Source organism: Gopherus evgoodei, chromosome 15 (genome assembly GCF_007399415.2).
Source record: "Gopherus evgoodei ecotype Sinaloan lineage chromosome 15, rGopEvg1_v1.p, whole genome shotgun sequence".
Classification (NCBI taxonomy): Eukaryota; Metazoa; Chordata; order Testudines; family Testudinidae; genus Gopherus; species Gopherus evgoodei.
In genome coordinates this window covers 9,948,033-9,972,562 of record NC_044336.1, presented here as the reverse complement: position 1 = coordinate 9,972,562, position 24,530 = coordinate 9,948,033, and the positions used below count along the sequence as shown (strand labels likewise).

At 44.7% G+C, this 24,530-nt stretch overlaps 1 protein-coding gene across 8 annotated transcripts in view; it reads right to left on the bottom strand.

Moving 5' to 3' along the window:
- Positions 1-24,530, bottom strand: part of B3GNTL1 (UDP-GlcNAc:betaGal beta-1,3-N-acetylglucosaminyltransferase like 1) — a 329,647-nt gene that overhangs the window by 12,597 nt on the left and 292,520 nt on the right. For all 8 annotated transcript variants that reach the window (XR_003996594.1, XM_030534209.1, XM_030534211.1 and 5 more), the window contains 2 exons: positions 11,896-11,964; positions 6,199-6,273 (listed from right to left, as the gene is read on the bottom strand). Coding sequence is in view for 7 of the 8 variants with exons in the window: in XM_030534209.1 (XP_030390069.1) it covers positions 6,199-6,273; positions 11,896-11,964 (144 nt within the window). In the remaining variant the exon portion in view is untranslated. The remainder of the gene's footprint in view (positions 1-6,198; positions 6,274-11,895; positions 11,965-24,530) is intronic.

The window sequence follows — 24,530 nt, the reverse complement described above, 5'->3', positions numbered from 1 at the left end:
AAGAGAGCAGTATGACTGCTCAGAGCTGCAGTATGAAACTGCACAAAAACCTGAGAGTCTCTGGATTAAGTTTAGAAGTGTGAGCAACAAGGGTGATGTCATAGTGGGAGTCTGCTATAGACCACCAGACCGAGGGGATGAGGTGGACAAGGCTTTCCTCAGGCAACTAACAGAAGTTACTAGATCACAGGCCCTGGTTCTCATGGGAGACTTCAATCACTCCTATATCTGCTGGGAGAGCAATACAGCAGCGCACAGACAATCCAGGAAGTTTTTGGCAAGTGCAGGGGACAATTTCCTGCAAGTGCTGGAGGAACCAACTAGGAGCAGAGCTCTTTTTGACCTGCTGCTCACAACCAGGGAAGAATTAGTGGGGGAAGCAAAAGTGGATGGGAATCTACAAGGCAGTGACCATGAGATGGTCAAGTTCAGGCTCCTGACAAAAGGAAGAAAGGAGAGAAGCAGAATACGGACCCTAGTCTTCAGAAAAGCAGACTTTGACTCCCTCAGGGAACTGATGGGCAGGATCCCCTGGTAGAATAACATGAGGGGGAAATGAGTCCAGGAGAGCTAGCTGTATTTTAAAGAATCCTTATTGAGGTTGCAGGAACAAACCATCGTGATGTGTAGAAAGAATAGTTAAATATGGTAGGCCATCAGCTTGGCTTAATGGTGAAATTCTTGCTGATCTTAAACACAAAAAAGCAGCTTACAAGAAATGGAAGATTGGACAAATGACCACAGAGGAGTATAAAAATATTGCTCAGGCATGCAGAAGTGAAATCAGGAAGGCCAAATCACATTTGGAGTTGCAGCTAGCAATGGGATGTTAAGAGTAACAAGAAGGGTTTCTACAGGTATGTTGGCAACAAGAAGGTGGTCAAGGAAAGTGTGGGTGCCTTACTGAATGGGGGAAGCAACATAGTGACAGAGGATGTGGAAAAAGCTAATGTACTCAATGCTTTTTTTGCCTCATTCTTCACAAACAAGGTCAGCTCCCAGACTGCTGCACTGGGGAGGAGGTAACCAGCCCTCTGTGGAGAAAGAAGTGGGTTTAGGACTATTTAGAAAAGCTGGACGAGCACAAGTCCATGGGGCCGGATGCACTGCATCCGAGGGTGCTAAAGGAGTTGGCGGATATGATTGCAGAGCCATTGGCCATTATCTTTGAAAACTTATGGCAATTGGGGGAGGTCCTGGATGACTGGAAAAAGGCTAATATAGAGCCCATAGGAGGATCTGGGGAACTACAGGCTAGTCAGCCTCACCTCAGTCCCTGGAAAAATCATGGCGCAGGTCCTCAAGGAATCAATTTTGAAGCACTTTGAGGAGAGGAAAGTGATCAGGAACAGTCAGCATGGATTCACCAAGGGCAAGTCATGCCTGCCTAACCTAATTGCCTTCTATGATGAGATAACTGGCTCTGTGGATGAGGGGAAAGCAATGGACATGTTATTCTTTGACTTTAGCAAAGCTTTTGATACGGTCTTCCACGGTATTCTTGCCAGCAAGTTAAAGAAATATGGGCTGGATGAATGGACTATAATGTGGATAGAAAGCTGGCTAGATCGTCGGGCTCAACTGGTAGTGATCAACGGCTCCATGTCTAATTGGCAGCCGGTATCAAGCGGAGTGCCCCAAGGGTCGGTCCTGGGGCCAGTTTTGTTCAATATCTTCATTAATGATCTGGAGGACGGTGTGGATTGCACCCTCAGCAAGTTTGCAGATGACACTAAACTGAGAGGAGTAGTAAATATGCTGACAAGGTAGGGATTAGGATATAGAGGGACCCAGACAAATTGGAGGATTGGGCCAAAAGAAATCTGATGAGGTTCAACAAGGACAAATGCAGAGTCCTGCACCTAGGACAGAAGAATCCCATTCACGGTTACAGACTAGGGACCGCGTGGCTAGGCAGCAGCCATTCTGCAGAAAAGGACCTAGGGGTTACAGTGGATGAGAAGCTGGATATGAGTCAACAGTGTGCCCTTGTTGCCAAGAAGACTAACGGCATTTTGGGCTGTATAAGGAGGAATATTGCCAGCAGATAAGGGATGTGATCATTCCCCTCTATTCGGCATTGGTGAGGTCTCAACTGGAGTACTGTGTCCAATTTTGGGCCTCACACTACAAGGAGGATGTGGAAAAATTGGAAAAAGTCCAGCGGAGAGCAACAAAAATTATTAGGGGGCTGAAGCACATGACATATGAGGAGAGGCTGAGGGAACTAGGATTATTCAGTCTGCAGAAGAGAAGAATGAGGGGGGATTTGATAGCTGCTTTCAGCTACCTGGAAGGGGATTCCAAAGAGGATAGATCTAGACTGTTCTCAGTGGTACCAGACGACAGAACAAGGAGTAATGGTCTCAAGTTGCAGTGGGGGAGGTTTAGGTTGGATATTAGAAAAAACTTTTTCACTAGGAGGGTGGTGAAGGACTGGAATGGGTTCCCTAGGGAGGTGGTGGAATCTCCTTCCTTAGAGGTTTTTAAGGTCAGGCTTGACAAAGCCCTGGCTGGGATGATTTAGTTGGGGATTGGTCCTGCTTTGAGCAGGGGGTTGGACTAGATGACCTCCTGAGGTCCCTTCCAACCCTGATATTCTATGATTCTACGCTGCCTCACTAGCAGAATTTATTATCTCAGCTCCAGTAACATCAGCATTACCATCAGTCAACAAGATACCTCAGATGGTAGGGTGCAAAAGTATAAAAGAGGATGTTACCTGGCCATGGTCTCTGGGTATTTGACACCAAAATTGTGACTATTTTCATTCTTAATTTCACATCAACAGAAAGCTGATTAAAAGATATTGAGATTCCAGAGGCCATTCCACAGAGATTCCATCTAAGTAGACCAAATTGTGGCTCCAAAAAGATCATCTTTAAAGGTGTTATGCAGTATAATGTAGTCTGCACACAGAATACAGTCACCGATAGAGAAAAGTACTGTAAAATTACAGTTGAAATCATGAACCAGAGTTTTCAGAGCAGACAAGATATTGTATAATAGCTTCCTTGTCAGGGCTTCAGAAATTAGATGTACTTTATAATGGGTTATGCAGCTGTTTTGTCCTCGGTCTTCCACCCACCATTATGTTTCATATGAAAAATTAAATTAGTTGCAATATTACTAGCCAATGTCAGGCTTATTACCAACCTGTCTACATGATAACGCCCTGGAGTACTTGCAGTCTGGTTTTACAACTGTGAAGTACTTTGATCTCTGTTCTGACTCTAAGGGTATGGCTCCATTTGGAATTTCAAAGCGCTGCCGTGGCAGCGCTGCGGAAGCGCTGCCGCGGCAGCGCTTTGAAGTGTGAGTGTAGTCAGAGCGCCAGCGCTGGGAGAGAGCTCTCCCAGCACTGCACGTAAACCACATCCCTTACGGGTGTAGCGTGCAGCGCTGGGAGCCGCGCTCCCAGCGCTGCTGCCCTGATTACACTGAGGCTTTACAGCGCTGTATCTTGCAGCGCTCAGGGGGGTGTTTTTTCAAACCCCTGAGCGTGAAAGTTGCAGCACTGTAAAGTGCCAGTGTAGCCAAGCCCTCATCTTAGGGGCGCTATGGTCAAAAGGGATTGCAGGGGATGAGTTTCAGCTAAACAATCATAAAAACTGAATAGGTTTTAAATGTCTTTGTTTATATGAAGGAAACCTGCCAATATGGTTTTTAAATATGTAGCATTAGTTGCAAGTTTCAGTAACTTTTAGTATTCACAGTGAGAGGGTATTTGCTATCATGCCTTTCAGCATCTGATCTGATGCTTTTGTGTTGTTCCTTATTTGTGTTGTGCTACGTTGTTATTTTAATGCAATAGCAGAATACCTGCTGCTCATCTTTTAGTAATTCAGGAGTCAACCGAATGAGTGAAAGAGAAAGCAGTTGCAGTCTTTGACTCTCAGCAGTACTCAGACGCAGAAGAGGCTTAAGAATGGGCATGTTGCACACAATGACTTAAGGGCCTGATTTATAAAACAAAGTCTTTTGTTTCTGCACCCACAGTTTGTGTGCCTGAACACAGTTATGGTTGCAATATTTTGAGTACAAACAAGGGCAAGTGACCAACCATGTCTGCAACATGCAAGGACATTTGTGCCCACAAAATGGTACGTCAAAAAGGGAGAACAGATTAACCACCCTTTAAAGATATCCTTGCTTTTTATTATTCTTAATATTACTCTTATTTCCATTCATTCCCTCCCTGCAATAATCTCTAAAAACAATTTCACAAAATTGGCCTCTACATCTTAGGATGAGTTTTGACTAAAACCTAGGGCTGTTGATTAATCACAATTAACTCACGTGATTAACTCAAAAAAATTAATCGCGATTAATCACACTGTTAAACAATACCAATTGAAATTTATTAAATATTTTTGGATGTTTTTCTATATTTTCAAATATATTGATTTCAATTACAACACAGAATACAAAGTGTACAGTGCTCACTTTATTTTTTATATTAAATATTTGCACTGTAAAAAGTGTTTTTCAATTCACCTCATACAAGTACCATAATGCAATACACCTTTACCTTGATATAATGCTGTCCTTGGGAGCCAAAAAATCTTACTACATTATAGGTGAAATGGCTTTATATCAAACTTGATTTGATCTGCCGGAGCGTGCAGCCCCACCTCCCCGGAGCGCTGTTTTACTCTGTTATATCCGAATTCGTGTTATATCGGGTGGCATTATACTGGGGTAGAAGTGTATCTTTACCATAAAAGTGCAACTTACAAATGTAGAATTTTTTTTGTTACATAACTGCACTAAAAAAACCCAAAACAATGTAAAATTTTAGCTCCTACAAGCCTACTCAGTCCTCCTCCTTGTTCAGCCAATTGCTAAGACAAACAAGTTTGTTTACATTTACAGGACATAATGCTGCCTGCTTCTTATTTACAATGTCACTTGAAAATGAGAACAGGAATTTACATGGCACTTTTGTAGCCAGCATTGCAGGGAATTTATGTGCCAGATAAGCTAAACATTCATATGCCCCTTCATGCTTCCGCCACCATTCCAGCTTCCATGTTGATGATGCTCATTTAAAAAAATGCACTAATTAAATTTGTGACTAAACTCCTTGGGGGGAGAATTATATGTCTCCTCCTCTGTTTTGCCTGCATTCTGCCATACATTTCATGTTATAGCAGTCTCGGATGATGACTCAACACATTGTTCATTTTAAGAACACTTTTACTTCAGATTTGACAAAACACAAAGAAGCTACCAGTGTGAGATTTCTAAAGACAGCTACAGCACTCGACCCAAGATTTAAGAATCTGAAGTGCCTTCCAAACACTGAGAGGAATGAGGTATGGAGAATGCTTTCAGAAGTTTTAAAAGAGCAACACTCTAATGCAGAAACTGCAGAACCCAAATCACCAAAAAAGAAAATCAACCTTCTGCTGGTGACATCTGACTCAGATGATGAAAATGAACATGCGTCACTGCTTTGCATTGTTATTGAGCAGAACACCTCATCAGCATGGATGCATGTCATCTGGAAGGGTGGTTGAAGCTTGAGGGGACATACAAATCTTTAGAGCATCTGGTATGTAAATATCTTGCGATGCTGGCTACAACTGTGCCATGCAAACACTTGTTGTCACTTTCAAGTGACACTATAAACAAGAAGCAGGCAGCATTGTCTCCTGCAAATGTAAACAAACTTGTTTGTCTGAGCGACTGGCTGAACAAGAAGTAAGACTGAGTAGACATGCAGGCTCTAAAATTTTACATTTTATTTTATTTTATTTTTGAGTGCAGTTATTTTTTTGCACATAATTCTACATTTGTAATTTCAACTTCCACGATAAAGAGATTGCACTACAGCACTTGTATTAGGTGAACTGAAAAATACTATTTCTGTTGTTTTTTATTGTGCAAATATTTGTAATAAAAATAATAATATAAAGTGAGCATGTACTCTTTCTATTCTGTGTAATTGAAATCAATATATTTGAAAATGTAGAAAACATCCAAACATATTAAATAAATGGTATTCTATTATTCTTTAACAGTGCAATTAATCGCAATTAATTTTTTTTAATCACTTGACAGCCCTACTAAAAACACTTCTGTAAACCATCGGAAAATGTGTTTTATAATAAAAACAAAAGCACATTCTTAATTAGGGTGATGCTAGCAGATACAGAAGTGCTTCATTTAACTTATGCCAAAAACTGTACTCACCAACTTTACACAGATAATGAAAGGTGGGGTTGCGTCTCTGAAATGTTGTATAGGAATTTGGGGTTTTCGTCTCTCCTGCAAACAGTGAAATTTCATTAGAAGACATAAAGGGTTATTTTTAGCTCAATGGGGTTGTTTGGCATTAAAGAGTGAAACTGTATTCAAAGATCATGTATTAGAATGGCTCATTATTTTGCTTTTCACTTCAAATACAATCTAGTTTCTGAGGGCTTGTCTACATCAGAAAGTTGCAGCGCTGGTGAGGGAGTTACAGTGCTGCAACTTTGAAGGTGTACACATCTGCAGGGCATCACCAGCGCTGCAACTCCCTGTTTGCAGCGCTGGCCGTACTCCCGTTTTGTCTCGGGTGTAGAGGATCCAGCGCTGGTGATCCAGCGCTGGTAATCCAATGTAAACACTTACCAGCGCTTTTCTTGACCTCCGTGGAAGGAGGAAGCCTCTGGTAATCAAGCTGGTCTCCTTCCCCAGCTTGCTCTCGCGTTCCCGGAACCCCGAGCAAGCAGGTCTCCTTCCCTGCGGTTTGCAGGGGGGTTCGGGAACGCGAGAGCAAACCGGGAAAGGAGACCAGCTTCGCCGCGGTTTGCTCTCCCGTTCCCCGAGCAAGCAGGTCTCCTTCCCTGCGGTTTGCAGGGTGGCTCCGGGAACGCGAGAGCAAACCGCGGCGAAGCGGGTCTCCTTTCCCGGTTTGCTCTCTAGTTCCCGGAGCCCCGAGCAAGCAGGTCTCCTTCCCTGCGGTTTGCTGGGTGGCTCCGGGAACGCGAGAGCAAACCGGGAAAGGAGACCCGCTTCGCCGCGGTTTGCTCTCCCGTTCCCCGAGCAAGCAGGTCTCCTTCCCTGCGGTTTGCAGGGGGTTCGGGAACGCGAGAGCAAACCGCGGCGAAGTGGGTCTCCTTTCCCGGTTTGCTCTCTAGTTCCCGGAACCCCGAGCAAGCAGGTCTCCTTCCCTGCGGTTTGCAGGGGCTCCGGGAACGCGAGAGCAAACCGCGGCGAAGCTGGTCTCCTTTCCCGGTTTGCTCTCGCGTTCCCCGAACCCCGAGCAAGCAGGTCTCCTTGAGCAAGCAGGTCTCCTTCCCTGCGGTTTGCAGGGGGTTCGGGAACGCGAGAGCAAACCGCGGCGAAGCTGGTCTCCTTTCCCGGTTTGCTCTCTCGTTCCCGGAGCCCCGAGCAAGCAGGTCTCCTTCCCTGCGGTTTGCAGAGGGGTTCGGGGAACGCGAGAGCAAACCGCGGCGAAGCTGGTCTCCTTCCCCGGTTTGCTCTCCCGTTCCCCGAACCCCCCCTTGAAGCCGCCCAACAGCGCTGCAGTGTGGCCACATCTAACACCACTTGCAGCGCTGGTTGCTGTAAGTGTGGCCACTCTGCAGCGCTGGCCCTATACAGCTGTACTAATACAGCTGTAACTACCAGCGCTGCAAAATTTTAGATGTAGACATGGCCTGAGTCACTGTAAACAATTACTTTCTGTAACACCCAATAACTAATTTCATCTGACCATTACTCTTTTGTACAATCGGTTTTCTTACCTCCAATCTACAGAACATTGTTTCCAGTGCACATTTTTTACATGACCACTGATTTGAGATGTGTACATGCCTTAGACACATGTACACATTATTTCAGGCTAGAGCTGATTACACAAATATTTCAACTGTATCATCAAGAATAAAGACCCTGGATATTACAAAGTTACTAAACACCCTCAATTCCCATTGCCTTCAGCAGGAGCTGACGGCAATACATCATCTTCTCAGAATACTGAGCTCCAAGGGTCTGACTGCCCAGTGAAATCAAGAGCACTGAATCTAGCCTTATGCTACAGTAGATTCTTTCTTTTTAGATGGTTAATTTACTGCCATTTAAATATCTTCTTCTTTTATCTTGAGTAACACAAAAACCTACTCCCTACATTTGTCCAGGTGATTCTAGTGAGAGACATGTCACCTAAGGAGCATGTTACAATCTATCCTTTGGACTCTTCTTCAAAGAGAAACACTGTGCTAGGTTGAATATAGCTCTATAAATAACCACTAAACTTTTCTCTCTTTCTTTCTTTCTTCCTTTCTTTCACCATAGATTTTCGCTTTTATGCATCATGGGCCAAATCCCGTTCCCACTGAAGTCAGTAGCAAAACTCACTTCAACAGGAGTTTGGCCCCCTACACAGACTACATTAAAAAGCAATTTGTTTTTCTTCTCCTCTAAGCTGACCACATTTTCAGTGACTGCAGTGTGCTCCTGACTCCCTCTCAACTACAGTACAAAGAACTTCCCTTACTTTAGATCTAGAAACTGACCTCTCTCCCACGCAGACTTGCTGTGATCATGCTTTTTATTGGTATAATTTACTGATGGAGATGCTAAGTCATGAAACCCCACATCATCCCATTTCCCTTCTCCTACTAAAGAGCAGCTGAATCTTCATAGAAAACAGTCTTCAGGGAAATAATTCTGCTTCTATAAATCTCCCCACCGCCCACGTAACATAACATAAGAACGGCCATACCGGGTCAGACCAAAGGTCCATCTAGCCCAGTATCTGTCTACCGACAGTGGCCAATACTAGGTGCCCCAGAGGGAGTGAAGCTAACAGGCAATGATCAAGTGATCTCCCTCCTGCCATCCATCTCCATCCTCTGATGAACAAAGGCTAGGAACACCATTCTTTACCCTTCCTGGCTAATAGCCATTTATGGACTTAGCCACCATGAATTTATCCAGTTCCCTTTATAGTCCCAGCCTTCACAACCTCCTCAGGTAAGGAGTTCCACAAGTTGATTGTGCGCTGTGTGAAGAACTTCCTTTTATTTGTTTTAAACCTGCTACCTATTAATTTCATTTGGTGACCTCTAGTTCTTGTATTATGAGAATAAGTAAATAACATTTCCTTATCCACTTTCTCCACATCACTCATGATTTTATATACCTCTATCATATCCCCCCTTAGTCTCCTCTTTTCCAAGCTGAAGAGGCCTAGCCTCTTTAATTTTTCCTCATATGGTACCCTCTCCAAACCCTTAATCATTTTAGTTGCCCTTTTCTGAACCTTTTCTAGTGCTAGAATATCTTTTTTGAGGTGAGGAGACCACATCTGTACACAGTATTTGAGATGTGGGCGTACCATGGATTTATATAAGGGCAATAATATATTCTCAGTCTTATTCTCTATCCCCTTTTTAATGATTCCTAACATCCTGTTTGCTTTTTTGACCGCCTCTGCGCACTGTGTGGACATCTTCAGAGAACTATCCACGATGACGCCAAGATCTTTTTCCTGACTTGTTGTAGCTAAATTAGCCCCCATCATATTGCATGTATAGTTGGGGTTATTTTTTCCAATGTGCATTACTTTACATTTATCCACATTAAATTTCATTTGCCATTTTGTTGCCCAATCACTTAGTTTTGTGAGATCTTTTTGAAGTTCTTCACAATCGGCTTTGGTCTTAACTATCTTGAGTAGTTTAGTATCATCTGCAAACTTTGCCACCTCACTGTTTACCCCTTTCTCCAGATCACTTATGAATAAATTGAATAGAATTGGTCCTAGGACTGACCCTTGGGGAACACCACTAGTTACCCCTCTCCATTCTGAGAATTTACCATTAATTCCTACCCTTTGTTCCCTGTCTTTTAACCAGTTCTCAATCCATGAAAGGACCTTCCCTTTTATCCCATGACAGCTTAATTTACGTAAGAGCCTTTGGTGAGGGACTTGTCAAAGGCTTTCTGGAAATCTAAGTATACTTTGTCCACTGGATCCCCCTTGTCCACATGTTTGTTGACCCCTTCAAAGAACTCTAATAGATTAGTAAAACATGATTTCCCTTTACAGAAACCATGTTGACTATTGCTCAACAGTTTATGTTTTTCTATGTGTCTGACAATTTTATTCTTAACTATTGTTTCGACTAATTTGCCCGGTACTGACGTTAGACTTACCGGTCTGTAATTGCCAAGATCACCTCTAGAGCCCTTTTTAAATATTGGCGTTACATTAGCTAACTTCCAGTCACTGGGTACCGAAGCTGATTTAAAGGACAGGTTACAAACCTTAGTTAATAGTTCCGCAACTTCACATTTGAGTTCTTTCAGAACTCTTGGGTGAATGCCATCTGGTCCCGGTGACTTGTTAATGTTGAGTTTATCAATTAATTCCAAAACCTCCTCTAGTGACACTTCAATCTGTGACAGTTCCTCAGATTTGTCACCTACAAAAGCTGGCTCAAGTTTGGGAATCTCCCTAACATCCTCAGCCGTGAAGACTGAAGCAAAGAATCCATTTAGTTTCTCCGCAATGACTTTATCGTCTTTAAGCGCTCCTTTTGTATTTTGATCATCAAGGGACCCCCACTGGTTGTTTAGCAGGCCTCCTGCTTCTGATGTACTTAAAAAAACTTTTGTTATTACCTTTGGAGTTTCTGGCTAGCTGTTCTTCAAACTCCTCTTTGGCTTTTCTTATTACACTCTTGCACTTAAGCTGGCAGTGTTTGTGCTCCTTTCTATTTGCCTCACTAGGATTTGACTTACACTTTTTAAAGGAAGTCTTTATCTCTCACTGCTTCTTTTACATGGTTGTTAAGCCACGGTGGCACTTTTTTAGTTCTTTTACTGTGTTTCTTAATTTGGGGTATACATTGAAGTTGGGCCTCTATTATGGTGTCTTTAAAAAGGGCCCATGCAACTTGCAGGGATTTCACTTTAGTCACTATACCTTTTACATTTTGTTTAACTAACCCCCTCATTTTTGTATAGTTCCCTCTTTTGAAATTAAATGCCACAGTGTTGGGCTGTTGAGGTGTTCTTCCCCCCACAGGGATGTTGAATGCTATTGTATTATGGTCACTATTTCCAAGCAGTCCTGCTATAGTTACCTCTTGGACCAGCTCCTGCGCTCCACTCAGGATTAAATCTAGAGTTGCCTCTCCCCTTGTGGGTTCCCGTACCAGCTGCTCCATGAAGCAGTCATTTAAACTATCGAGAAATTTTATCTCTGCATTTCGTCCTGAAATGAAATGTTCCCAGTCAATATGGGGATAATTGAAATCCCCCACTATTATTGGGTTCTTAATTTTGATAGCCTCTCTGATTTCCTTTAGCATTTCATCATCACTATTACTGTCCTGGTCAGGTGGTCGATAATAGATCCCTTTCTTATCGTAATTCTCTTTCTTATTGTGCATTTCTAGAGATATCTGCATGAAAACAGGATCCTTATTCCTGAAGAGTCTCTGTTCCTGCCTGCTTATTCCCCATATGTAGCGAGATCTCTCGGTGAGGAGACTGGAGAGTGTAGTATTGCTAACATAAGAGAGGCCAATGGTTTCATTCTAGCATGGGTTGGAAATGACCAAAACTTGTTACCATCTGTTCTATGCAGTATGTGAAATGAGTTGCTGCTCTCATTTGGTTCTCATATTACAAAAAAACACCATGACAACTCGTGCTAAATGTCACTCTGGCTCCCTGCTGTATAGGAAGAAAAATTCCACACATTCCATTACCCATCCCCTGCCATCTAGACCTCTAATGAAATAAATATAATATGGACTGCTTACTATAAATCTTCACTATATTTAAAATTAGTGACACTCTTTTTTTGTTGTTTGTCCAATGAGCTTAGAATGTCATTTCTCACAATTCCAGATGACAGTAATGGAAGTGACACTAGTTGTTACTAACCTTGGATTCTTGGTAAGTGTAGAAACCTTTCACTATCTTATTTTCATCAACATCACAAAATGCAGCTACCTGGGGAAAACAGAAAAAGGAGACAAAGGATTTAATAAACCTCAGTACTATCAGCAAACCTCTCACTTGCTATCATTTCCCCACTAAACTTGCCCCTCTATTCCCTTTCTCACCTTCACAAAGCCCTCAAAAGGAATCTGATCTTCAGCTCCTCACAAGCCATTCTGAAAAGAGTGCAGGATGGTGGATTTCAAACTGTCTATGAATCACCATGGTCCACACAGCGACTGCTGGTACTTGGAAGAGTGCGGGCTGGTTACATGGGCCTTTATCCTGAAAATGCTTATTCCTATGAGTAAAGTTGAGCACGTGTGCGAGTGAATGTAAGATTGGGGCAATGGTTCTGGCTCTCCTACTTGCTTGGAGCTGCTGAATCACATTAAAGACAGCTTTCCCTACACTATTCTTGAGGCAGACAATTGCTGTAATTTGCCACAGGGGTGTTACGCACCTTGGAATGGGAAAGCAGGTGCTCTGTGTGATTGCCAGTAGGAGGGAAGGTATCCATGAGACATGCACTCTACTTGCATTATGAGTAGGGCTAATCAAAATATTTCTGTTTGAAACTTTTCTCCATTGGAAAGTTGGATTTTCTACTGAATGAAAAACCATCCCAAAAGTTTGCTTATATCAGGAGTTCTCATTGTCAAGTTCTAACAGGCTGTCCTTTCTAAAGTTCTAGAATAACCTCCTATGTAGGCGTGTGGTGAAAGGAAAAACTTAAATGTCCCCTGAGAGATGTCAGTTAACAAGAAGCATGTTAAATCTCACTGATAACAAATCCATTATTCTATCCCATTCCTTGAAAAAATGTTTAAATATTAAAGATTAAAGACTATTAAAGATTACTTTAATGTGATTTAGTAGTTCACTGCACACACATTTTCTGGGACAGATTTCAAACATTTTGCTCATACACAGAAAAAAGCTACAGAAAATCTTTGACATATATCTGAATTAAAAAAAAAATCCAGCTTAGGAGACTTTCTGTTGCCAAACACACACATTCAGAGCCACAAGACAACTAAGAATATTAATAGCTGCATCAAATGAGCACATCACAACCTTATGGCTTGTTGCTACAACGTGACTCAACAATAGACCAGAAATACAAAACACAGAACAGACGATAGTTCAGATTGGACAGTCTCAGTTCTAGGTGGGAAGTGTTGTGCCTTATAATCACTTGTAATGCACAAGGAACAAAAGAAAAATAAGAGGACCTTGAGCTAAAATTACACTATAACACTCCTACACAAATGTACCTCTCATTTACATTCTGGATAACCAATACATGCCCATTTACCTGTGTATAACAATTCTGAACTAAATACCCATTAACCAACATATGTTAAAACACTACAGAAACTACCTGTGGAGCTAGTATCTTTCACCAGATACCTGTGTACAACATGGCTGCAATAATACCTGAGAACATTTCTGTAACAGTACAATAAATTCTTAACCACAGTGCACCAAAATTTGGGGAGCCAGTATTCTTACTTGTATTTTATATTACACCTAAATTCTATGTGTGTTTTGTACATACACACCTATTTACTTGTAAACCGCCTTAAAAAATGCAAACAGATTTGTAAAAAATGGCCAAGTTAAACAGATTTTAGGAGCTTTGTAAATTACCACAGAAATACTTTGGTTTCTCTTATTGTACGCTGTAATGAAGCATTATTTCTGGATGCAAACTTGCCAAACATTTCAAATATTTCCTTATTTGCATTCCTCACAAATATGCCTGTGATCCCAGTTATATGGTGGCTCCAAAATAAAGCACGGGTTGCCAATAACATTTTCCAGAGAATTTTACAAATACAGCCTGTTTTCCTTTGGTTTCCATTGCCCTGTTCACATTACCCTCTCAGGTCTGTCAGAATGAAGCAGAGCATTTGTTTGTAGATATTTACTTAAAGTCTCAGAGAAATCAATTATTCTGTGGAGGGATGGGTGACATTTTTCTACCCTTTTTATTTTTGCATTAAAAATTGATTAACAAGACTTAAAAACTAGAAAACTTGAAAATTCAGACAGCTGGGTTTTTATTTCTTACAGTAACATAATGTTGCAAAAGGCTGGATCCTTTTCATAGCAACAGCCACCTCATTTTCTTCCTATGATTAAGATAATAATTTCCTTTAACCTACTGACCCCCACTCCCTCTGAAGACAATGAACATCTTTTCATTAATTTCAGTGGGAGTTACATCAGTCCCATCGGCTATAGCTACACTAGAGAGCTTACAGGGGCACAGCTGCACTGATACAGCTGCGCCCCTGCAAGCACTCTAGTGTAGCTGCTCTAAGCTGACAGGAGAGAACTCTCTCATTGGCTTAATTACTCCAGCTCCCATGAGTGTCAGCAGCTACGTTGGCGTTGGCGGGAGAAACTCTCCCATTGACATAGCACTGTCCACACTAGTGCTTAAATCAGCATAAATTATGTCGCTCAGCAGGGTGGCTCATTCACATCTGTGTGACATAGAGTAAATCAGTCAATCTCCCATTGTTAATCTACTCTTGGTCTGAAGGCTAAAAGTGATATGGAATTGCCAGCCCTCTGCCCTTCCAAGCCAGGGCAAAATTCCTTAGCAATAGAATTAGGCCCTCAGTGCCTTCAGGCAATTCTGAGACGGAGCTTTTTCTTCCAGTTATAAAATAAAGACTATATAGGCCATGTCTACATCTAAAATTTTGCAGCGCTGGTTGTTACAGCTGTATTAGTACAGCTGTATAGGGCCAGCGCTGCAGAGTGGCCACACTTACAGCAACCAGCGCTGCAAGTGGTGTTAGATGTGGCCACACTGCAGCGCTGTTGGGCGGCTTCAAGGGGGGTTCCGGGACCGAGAGAGCAAACCGGGAAAGGAAACCAGCTTCGCCGCGGTTTGCTCTCTCGGTCCCGGAGCCAGCCAGCAAACCGCAGGGAAGGAGACCTGCTTGCTCGGGGTTCCGGGACCGAGAGAGCAAACCGGGAACGCCGCGGTTTGCTCTCTCGGTCCCGGAGCCAGCCAGCAAACCGCGGGGAAGGAGACCTGCTTGCTCGGGGTTCCGGGACCGAGAGAGCAAACCGGGAACGCCGCGGTTTGCTCTCTCGGTCCCGGAGCCAGCCAGCAAACCGCGGGGAAGGAGACCTGCTTGCTCGGGGTTCCGGGACCGAGAGAGCAAACCGGGAACGCCGCGGTTTGCTCTCTCGGTCCCGGAGCCAGCCAGCAAACCGCGGGGAAGGAGACCTGCTTGCTCGGGGTTCCGGGACCGAGAGAGCAAACCGGGAACGCCGCGGTTTGCTCTCTCGGTCCCGGAGCCAGCCAGCAAACCGCGGGGAAGGAGACCTGCTTGCTCGGGGTTCCGGGACCGAGAGAGCAAACCGCGGCGAAGCTGGTTTCCTTTCCCGGTTTGCTCTCTCGGTCCGGAACCCCGAGCAAGCAGGTCTCTTTCCCCGCGGTTTGCTGGCTGGCTCCGGGACCGAGAGAGCAAACCGCGGCGTTCCCGGTTTGCTCTCTCGGTCCCGGAACCCCGAGCAAGCAGGTCTCCTTCCCCGCGGTTTGCTGGCTGGCTCCGGGACCGAGAGAGCAAACCGCGGCGTTCCCGGTTTGCTCTCTCGGTCCCGGAACCCCGAGCAAGCAGGTCTCCTTCCCTGCGGTTTGCTGGCTGGCTCCGGGACCGAGAGAGCAAACCGGGAAAGGAAACCAGCTTGATTACCAGAGGCTTCCTCCTTCCACGGAGGTCAAGAAAAGCGCTGGTGAGTGTCTACATTGCATTACCAGCGCTGGATCACCAGCGCTGGATCCTCTACACCCGAGACAAAACGGGAGTACGGCCAGCGCTGCAAACAGGGAGTTGCAGCGCTGGTGATGCCCTGCAGATGTGGACACTCTCAAAGTTGCAGCGCTGTAACTCCCTCACCAGCGCTGCAACTTTCTGATGTAGACAAGCCCTATGAAGTGCAAAAAGCCTTTGGGGTGGAAGCCAAGTACTATCAGCTGGGGCTCTTTTCAAGCCCTAGGTATAATCACTCTTGTATCAGACCTTCTAGTATAGGCCAATCTGTGAACAACAGAGACAAAAGATAAATAATAAAGGAACACAGAGTGACTAGAAACATGAGCAGAAAATAAACAGAGACTCAATGAGGAAAAATATAGCTATTAACATCTGGGGGAAACTAATCAAACACTCCAGGGGAGGCAGATGTTTGTGCTTGGAAAGCAGGACTGCTGGAAGAGCGTGAGGGTGACAATGGACTGCTAATTAGATGAGAATGGAAAATCAAACTAATGGAGTTTCAGTCTGCAAGTACAGAAGCATCACATCACAGACCAACAAGATGAGAGTCCCCCACCAGTGCTGGTTCTAAGATCACACTGAGAATATTGCACATGGTGCGGGCACCTCAGTACAAGGGAAAGATCAACCAACTGGCTGGAACTCAGAGTAAAGCAGAAGTGATTAAGGAGCTAGTGGGATCGATGTCTGCAAAAAAAATAAAATAAAAAAATTACACAGTGATTGACAGCGGTGGGTAAGACATTGGCACTTGATAACCATGATTAATTATTTGAAGCCAAAACACTAAGATTCTAGCTCTTTGGGTTACTCTCTCAAATGGCACAAATTAACATGTTTTTCATTCCTGTGAATTCTGCCCCAAACATTCCTCCCTATTTCAACATGTAAAGAGCCTGTGGCATGTCAATTACACGTTATAGGGGAGCCAGGACTGGGCATGGTAGTGGTACCATAAACTTTCCCTCTGTGCCTCTCTTCTGACATATATGTGTGTGGACGAGCCATGGGATGGGAGGCATCTGATTATGCAATAATCTTCTAAGGTTCCCTATTACAGGAGTCATTTAAAATGGAAGTGTACAAACCAATGGAGAATACTTGCAAGAAACAATTATGTGTTCTTCTTCGAGTGATTGCTCATATCCATTCCAGTTAGGTGTACGCGCCGCGCGTGCACATTCGTCGGAAAACTTTTACCCTAGCAACTCAGTGGGCCGGCAGGTCGCCCCCTAGAGTGGCGCCACCATGGCGCTCCATATATACTCCTGCCGGCCCACCCGCTCCTCAGTTCCTTCTTACCGCCCGTGTCGGTCGTTGGAACAGTGGAGCGCGGCTTAGCTGACCTCCACTTCCCTAGCTACTCGTTTTCTCGTATATAATTATGCATCCACAAAGACAAGGTGCAGTTGTGACCGCACCCGGCTTTCCTCCCTAAGGTGTTTTGGCCTTTCATGTTACCCACAGCTCAACGCAATGGGCATAACCGTTGCACTCCTTGGACATCTGTGGAGTGCTCGCATTATGTTGTGCTGACAGAATCATTTCCTAAGGTGCCCCAGCTCTGCCCCGGTAGCGGGCCAAAGGGAGGGCTTGCTTGTTTTCCTCTCAGAGGATCTCATCTTGGGTGATGGCGGACATCCCCACTTGTTCTGATTTGGCTCATATTTCCCCAAGCCACATCACCGTGCATTCTACCAGGGCTCAGGCTTCATCTGCCGCCTTGCTGGCTCGTGTTTCTACCCACGAGACCTGTCGCGAAGCTCCATTGGTCCTCGGTCCTTACCTTTGCTTCGCAGTATGCCCTGGTTCAGCAGTCAAGAGAGGCTGTAGCCTCTGGCTCGGCAGTTTTATTCTGCCACATTTCACTCCGACCCCACCGCCTTTGTAAGGCTTGGGATTCACCTAACTGGAATGGATATGAGCAATCACTCGAAGAAGAAAAGACGGTTACTCACCTTTGTAACTGTTGTTCTTCGAGATGTGTTGCTCATATCCATTCCGCACCCGCCCTCCTTCCCCACTGTCGGAGTAGCCGGCAAGAAGGAACTGAGGAGCGGGTGGGCCGGCAGGAGTATATATGGAGCGCCATGGTGGCGCCACTCTAGGGGGCGACCTGCCGGCCCACTGAGTTGCTAGGGTAAAAGTTTTCCGACGAATGTGCACGCGCGGCGCGTACACCTAACTGGAATGGATATGAGCAACACATCTCGAAGAACAACAGTTACAAAGGTGAGTAACCGTCTTTTTCCTAACTCAGTTTGTGTGGCAACAAGCTAATGTTTCCTTGCCAAAATTAGGATGCACATTTTTTGTACCAGTACTTTGCAAGCTGCATTTACCTGCTTTCAAACTCTTCACTTCCCTGCAAGAGTTAAGTTCCCCCACCAATGACTCTTTTGCACTGTCCGTGGCAATGATGAATGGTATAATAGTAAAACAACATTTAACAAATATAAAAGATGCCCCATTATTAGCAGCAGATCATATCTGTTAAACTTTGCTTTACTATTATCCCATTATTGTTCCCACTCCTAGTGCAAAAAAATCATTGATGGAGGAACTTAATTCTTGCAGGGAATATAAAACAATACCTTGGATTTCTGTTCCAAGGATCCGAGCTATCTTTTTAGCAATATCAATGCTGTTATGGATAACTTATTTAATTATTTTTCCAACTTTGTGACCAAAAAATAAACTGTTCACCTTTCAGCTAAGATAAAAGGGAAAGCTTTATCCAGGCTTCATTCCAATGAATTAAGTTGAAAATTCAGTTCCAGGCCCTGAGATGAAGAGCATTATTGTTTTGAGCATCAGCATGATTTTGTTCTTAAATAAGTATAAAAAAGTCTTGATCTGTCCATGGACTGTACCCAATGACCTTTCCTGTATGACTAGGTCCTTGACTGCCATATTACCTTCCCCATGTACCAACTGCGGCCACTACATGTTGCAAAGTATAAACACCATGTGTTGGTCACCCTACACATCCAATCCTGATGTCACCTGACATATGAAACTCCCAGTAAAGGCAATAAAAGAAAGCATGAAAAAATCAAGCAAATACAATATATGATTTTACATGGCAGGTAAGTATATGAGACAAATTTCCCTTGGAAAATGGGGTTGATTCAACCCGAGTTAAAGTTTTCTTATCAGAAAGATGAATGCCTAACACAGCGGTATATTTATACGTAACTTCCAATGGTTTTAGGCAGTTTAAACCTGATAACTATAGCACTGTAAAACACATTAGCCTAAAATAGGTAATTCTTCCATCAGATTATATGCCATGTGGGTGGTCCAAGAGACAGCTGATTATTTTTCTGCCACCACTATTTATTTTTTAATTTAAAAAAATGTGTGTCCGGAAACTGGATACAGAACTTGCACGCAATTGTTTATGCAATAAGCAGAACTCAGAGCATCAGGCTTACATGACCTGTTTACTTTAGACTAATAGGCTTAACACAGTCTCTCATTTATTTTTCTCCACCAATTAATTCCAATCTTGTGTCTTTTATGAAGACCATCCATGTCTGCAGTGCTGTATCCTGTAACCTATGAATTATAAAATAATGTTATGACTGAAAAATACTCTCAAGCCTATCTGCTGCAACTGGAACTGCATGCTAGATCATAAATAAATGAGTTAGTTACTCTAAGGCTTATTTACTGCTTTCAGTTGGCTCAAAAGCCAAATAGTCACTATTAGGAAACAACAGAATGCAATATTGCAATGGCTTCCGAGTATCTGTGATTGATTTATCAGATCACTCTTTGGTTGTAAGAAAATGAATAAGTGGCAAAATATTTTTTTGTTTTGATACTGTTTTACTCAAATCTTCACAATGCCAAAAGAAAAGACTGCTACTTTTCCAAGCTAAAATACAGCAAGGGAAAAGTGCAATCCCTGCAGCTACGCATAAGTCATCAGTTATACAATTATTATGAGAAACAGTGCTTTATTGGCATAGCTCACTTAATATGTAAACAAATGTAGCATTAAAACCAAACCAAAGTACAACACAGCACTCTTTCACCACAAAACGTCTACCTGGACCAAATTCCAAAATCCTAACTCTGACAAATCTCCCTCTGGGGGAGATATTCCACATCTGGGGAAGACGACGACATTTTTCTGGCAGGCTGTTTTTAACAAAAATGGCAGCTGTTTGAAGATGGTTACAGACTAGAACTGTTAGATAGTGTTGTGCACCCACCTTCTGAAAATCAGGCTTCTTTAAAGTCTCTCGATTTGGGGACCCCAAAATTGAGGAACCCCAAATCATTAGCCGCTTTTGAAAATCCATCTAGGGTGGGAGTTTCCAGTGAAGTCACTGCTTAACTCTGCTGCCAATGAAGTCAGTGGGAGTTTTACCATTGATTTCAATGGGAGCAGAGTTAGGCCAACACTGAGCACTTCCTGGAACCCCCAATACTAATATACAGTACAGGAAATCAAGAGGATTCACCTTGGAATATATTATTTACTATTATTTTTGCAAAACTAGTTTTTTGAAAGTGTCTAAGAGTTGTAACAAGAGGAACAGTAGCTCATTTCATACTTGATGTGCCTTCTGATTTCTTGTTCACTACAGGAAATGGCTTTTTACACTCTCTCTTCTGCTCATCATTGTATTAGAATTTCCAGTGGTAAGGCCAATGCAGAGTTTAGCAACCTAAGAATACTACTTTTGTTAGCAGGGACTTCTTCACAGTATTTTCTTTCCTCAAGATTATATTTAATCTTGAAAATGAGCTTGATATCAGTTGCAATGTGCTTTACATGTAGGCTGATGATTTACAGCATGCTGTGGACTGGGATTATAGCAAACAGAGAAGGAACTCTACAGTGACGTACTCTGACCCTGCTACTTGATTTTTCTGCCACCACCCTAAACACTGTGATGCACAAAATGCAATGCTAGCTATAATGAACCCCTACATACAGTGAAGCTGTTATTTGAAAAAAGCATACTTTACTGTAAGCTAGTTCCAGGGGAATAAGCCTTAGAAAATGGTACAAAACACAAATACCAAGTCCTCTCTAGCACATTTTCCCTAGACTATATATTGCAAATTATGATAGGGGATTTTATTGCCTGGGCTCATGTATCTTTCATATATTTTAAATCTCTGATGAGTGTCCCGATCCTTCTCTTTGTTACAATTTCTTACACCGATAGTTGCGTGAAGGCCTAGGGATTATTTTAATATATGTTTCTGGAAAAGTAAAATCTATTCTTTCAAAGCACCTCAGAAAAAAATAACTCAGAGTGCAAGCACCATAGTGTAATAAGAGAAAGTGAAGTTAATGTCAAACAAAAAGAGACACCATGTCAGATGTACAGGCCTTCCAGTCCGTCTCAACTGGAACCACAAAGTTAATGAGCATGACCATGACCATTCTTACACAAGATCCAAAGATCATAATCAGCATCAAAGTGCCAGTCTCAGTTCACCTGTTCATCTTTACTGCTGAACCACAGGAAGTGGGTGTGCCTTTTAATTCCAAGCATGTGCTTCATTTATCAGATCTGAGGGCTTGTCTACATCACAAAGTTGCAGCGCTGGTGAGGGGGTTACAGCGCTGCAACTTAGGAGGTGTACACATCTGCAGGGCATCACCAGCGCTGCAACTCCCTGTTTGCAGCGCTGGCCGTACTCCCGTTTTGTCTCGGGTGTAGAGTATCCAGCGCTGGTAATCAAGTGTAGACACTTACCAGCGCTTTTCTTGACCTCTGTGGAATAAGCAGGTATCCCAGCATACCTGAGGAAGCCTCTCTGGTAATCAAGCAGGTCTCCTTCCCCGGTTTGATCTCGCGTTCCCTGAACCCCCGTGCAAGCAGGTCTCCTTCCCTGCGATTTGCAGGGGGGTTTGGGGAACGCGAGAGCAAACCACGGGGAAGCTGGTCTCCTTCCCCGGTTTGCTCTCGCGTTCCCCGAACCCCCGAGCAAGCAGGTCTTCCCTGCGGTTTGCTCTCGCGTTCCCCGAACCCCCGAGCAAGCAGGTCTCCTTCCCTGTGGTTTGCTCTCACGTTCCCCGAACCCCCGAGCAAGCAGGTCTCCTTCCCTGCGGTTTGCAGGGGGGTTCGGGGAACGCGAGAGCAAACCGCGGGGAAGCTGGTTTCCTTCCCCGGTTTGCTCTCGCGTTCCCCGAACCCCCGAGCAAGCAGGTCTCCTTCCCTGCGGTTTGCAGGGGGGTTCGGGGAACGCAAGAGCAAACCGCGGGGAAGCTGGTCTCTTTCCCCGGTTTGCTCTCGCGTTCCCCGAACCCCTGAGCAAGCAGGTCTCCTTCCCTGCGGTTTGCAGGGGGGTTCGGGGAACACGAGAGCAAACCGCGGGGAAGCTGGTCTCCTTCCCCGGTTTGCTCTCGCGTTCCCCGAACGCCAGTGCAAGCAGGTCTCCTTCCCTGTGGTTTGCTCTCGCGTTCCCCGAACCCCCGAGCAAGCAGGTCTCCTTCCCTGCGGTTTGCAGGGGGGTTCGGGGAACGCGAGAGCAAACCACGGGGAAGCTGGTCTCCTTCCCTGCGGTTTGCTCTCGCGTTCCCCGAACCCCCGAGCAAGCAGGTCTCCTTCCCTGCGGTTTGCAGGGGGGTTCGGGGAACGCGAGAGCAAACCGCAGGGAAGCTGGTCTCCTTCCCCAGTTTGCTCTCGCGTTCCACGAACCCCCGAGCAAGCAGGTCTTCCCTGCGGTTTGCTCTCGCGTTCCCCGAACCCCCGAGCAAGCAGGTCTCCTTCCCTGTGGTTTGCTCTCACGTTCCCCGAACCCCCGAGCAAGCAGGTCTCCTTCCCTGCGGTTTGCAGGGGGGTTCGGGGAACGCGAGAGCAAACCGCGGGGAAGCTGGTTTCCTTCCCCGGTTTGCTCTCGCGTTCCCCGAACCCCCGAGCAAGCAGGTCTCCTTCCCTGCGGTTTGCAGGGGGGTTCGGGGAACGCAAGAGCAAACCGCGGGGAAGCTGGTCTCCTTCCCCGGTTTGCTCTCGCGTTCCCCGAACCCCTGAGCAAGCAGGTCTCCTTCCCTGCGGTTTGCAGGGGGGTTCGGGGAACACGAGAGCAAACCGCGGGGAAGCTGGTCTCCTTCCCCGGTTTGCTCTCGCGTTCCCCGAACGCCAGTGCAAGCAGGTCTCCTTCCCTGTGGTTTGCTCTCGCGTTCCCCGAACCCCCGAGCAAGCAGGTCTCCTTCCCTGCGGTTTGCAGGGGGGTTGGGGGAACGCGAGAGCAAACCACGGGGAAGCTGGTCTCCTTCCCTGCGGTTTGCTCTCGCGTTCCCCGAACCCCCGAGCAAGCAGGTCTCCTTCCCTGCGGTTTGCAGGGGGGTTCGGGGAACGCGAGAGCAAACCGCGGGGAAGCTGGTCTCCTTCCCCGGTTTGCTCTCGCGTTCCCCGAACCCCCGAGCAAGCAGGTCTCCTTCCCTGCGGTTTGCAGGGGGGTTCGGGGAACGCGAGAGCAAACCGCGGGGAAGCTGGTCTCCTTCCCCGGTTTGCTCTCGCGTTCCCCGAACCCCCGTGCAAGCAGATCTCCTTCCCTGCGGTTTGCAGGGGGGTTCGGGGAACGCGAGAGCAAACCGCGGCGAAGCTGGTCTCCTTCCCCGGTTTGCTCTCGCGTTCCCCGAATCCCCCTTGAAGCCGCCCAACAGCGCTGCAGTGTGGCCACATCTAACACCACTTGCAGCGCTGGTTGCTGTAAGTGTGGCCACTCTGCAGCGCTGGCCCTATACAGCTGTACTAATACAGCTGTAACAACCAGCGCTGCAAAATTGTAGATGTAGACATACCCTGAGACACTGCTTGGTTAGAGACAGCATTACTTCCCCTCAATACACATAAATATTATGATATTCCTCATCAGAAGGCTGCAAAACCACTTGAATGCCAGAATCCAGTGCCTATGTTATAGCCAGCATACAATGTAAACACCTCTAATACACACAATCCCTTATTATATGCAACAAATAGCTCCATTCTCAGAAAACAGCTTGGGACCCACTTTTAAATTTCTCTTCTCCAGAAATGGAGAATGGCCTTTGGTCATTTCTTTAGCAGCCAATATTAAAAATATTGAGATTGCTTCTTGTGCCTCTGTCATCTCCTTTAGTTTGTTTTAATTGATTCATTAGCTTGAAAACCCAAGCCTGACATGCGATGGCCAAAATCATTAAAATGCTATGAAACAGATGTAATACCTTCTCTAAAATTACACTCTTGTGGTCTGGTCTTAATCACCGAGCTACACAGGCATGTTACCCTATACAGGAAGGGTCTGTCCAGCATAAAAGTTGTAAGAGTATAGTACAGTTAAAGTGGTAAAACTCCCCTAGTGTGAGTGCAGTTATACAGGCATAAAAGTGCTTATTCCCATATGGGACGGGAAATAAGCTACACAAGGTATCTTTCTACAATTATAACTGCATCCAGATTATGAGGGATTTATCCAAGGTGAACTACTTCAGTAAAAGAATCAGACCTCAAAACAAGAGTTATGCCAGTAATATTTTCAATTGCAGAGAAGGCATAAACTGCAGTCACTGTGCTGCAGCATCTGTAGTGCAAGTGCTTCAGGTACTGAACATAATATCTTTCAGAACGGGAATGGCAAAGAGATTTCCTTGCTATCTTTAATTCATAAATCATATTTCTATTAAGTCAATAACGTGGATGTAGGCTCTCTACACCTGGGTTTTACTGAAACTTGTACTTCTTCCCCACTCTTATTTCCTTGTTGCCTTCTCTCTTCGAGCTCTCCTGTAAAACAGGTTCATAACAGCACAAT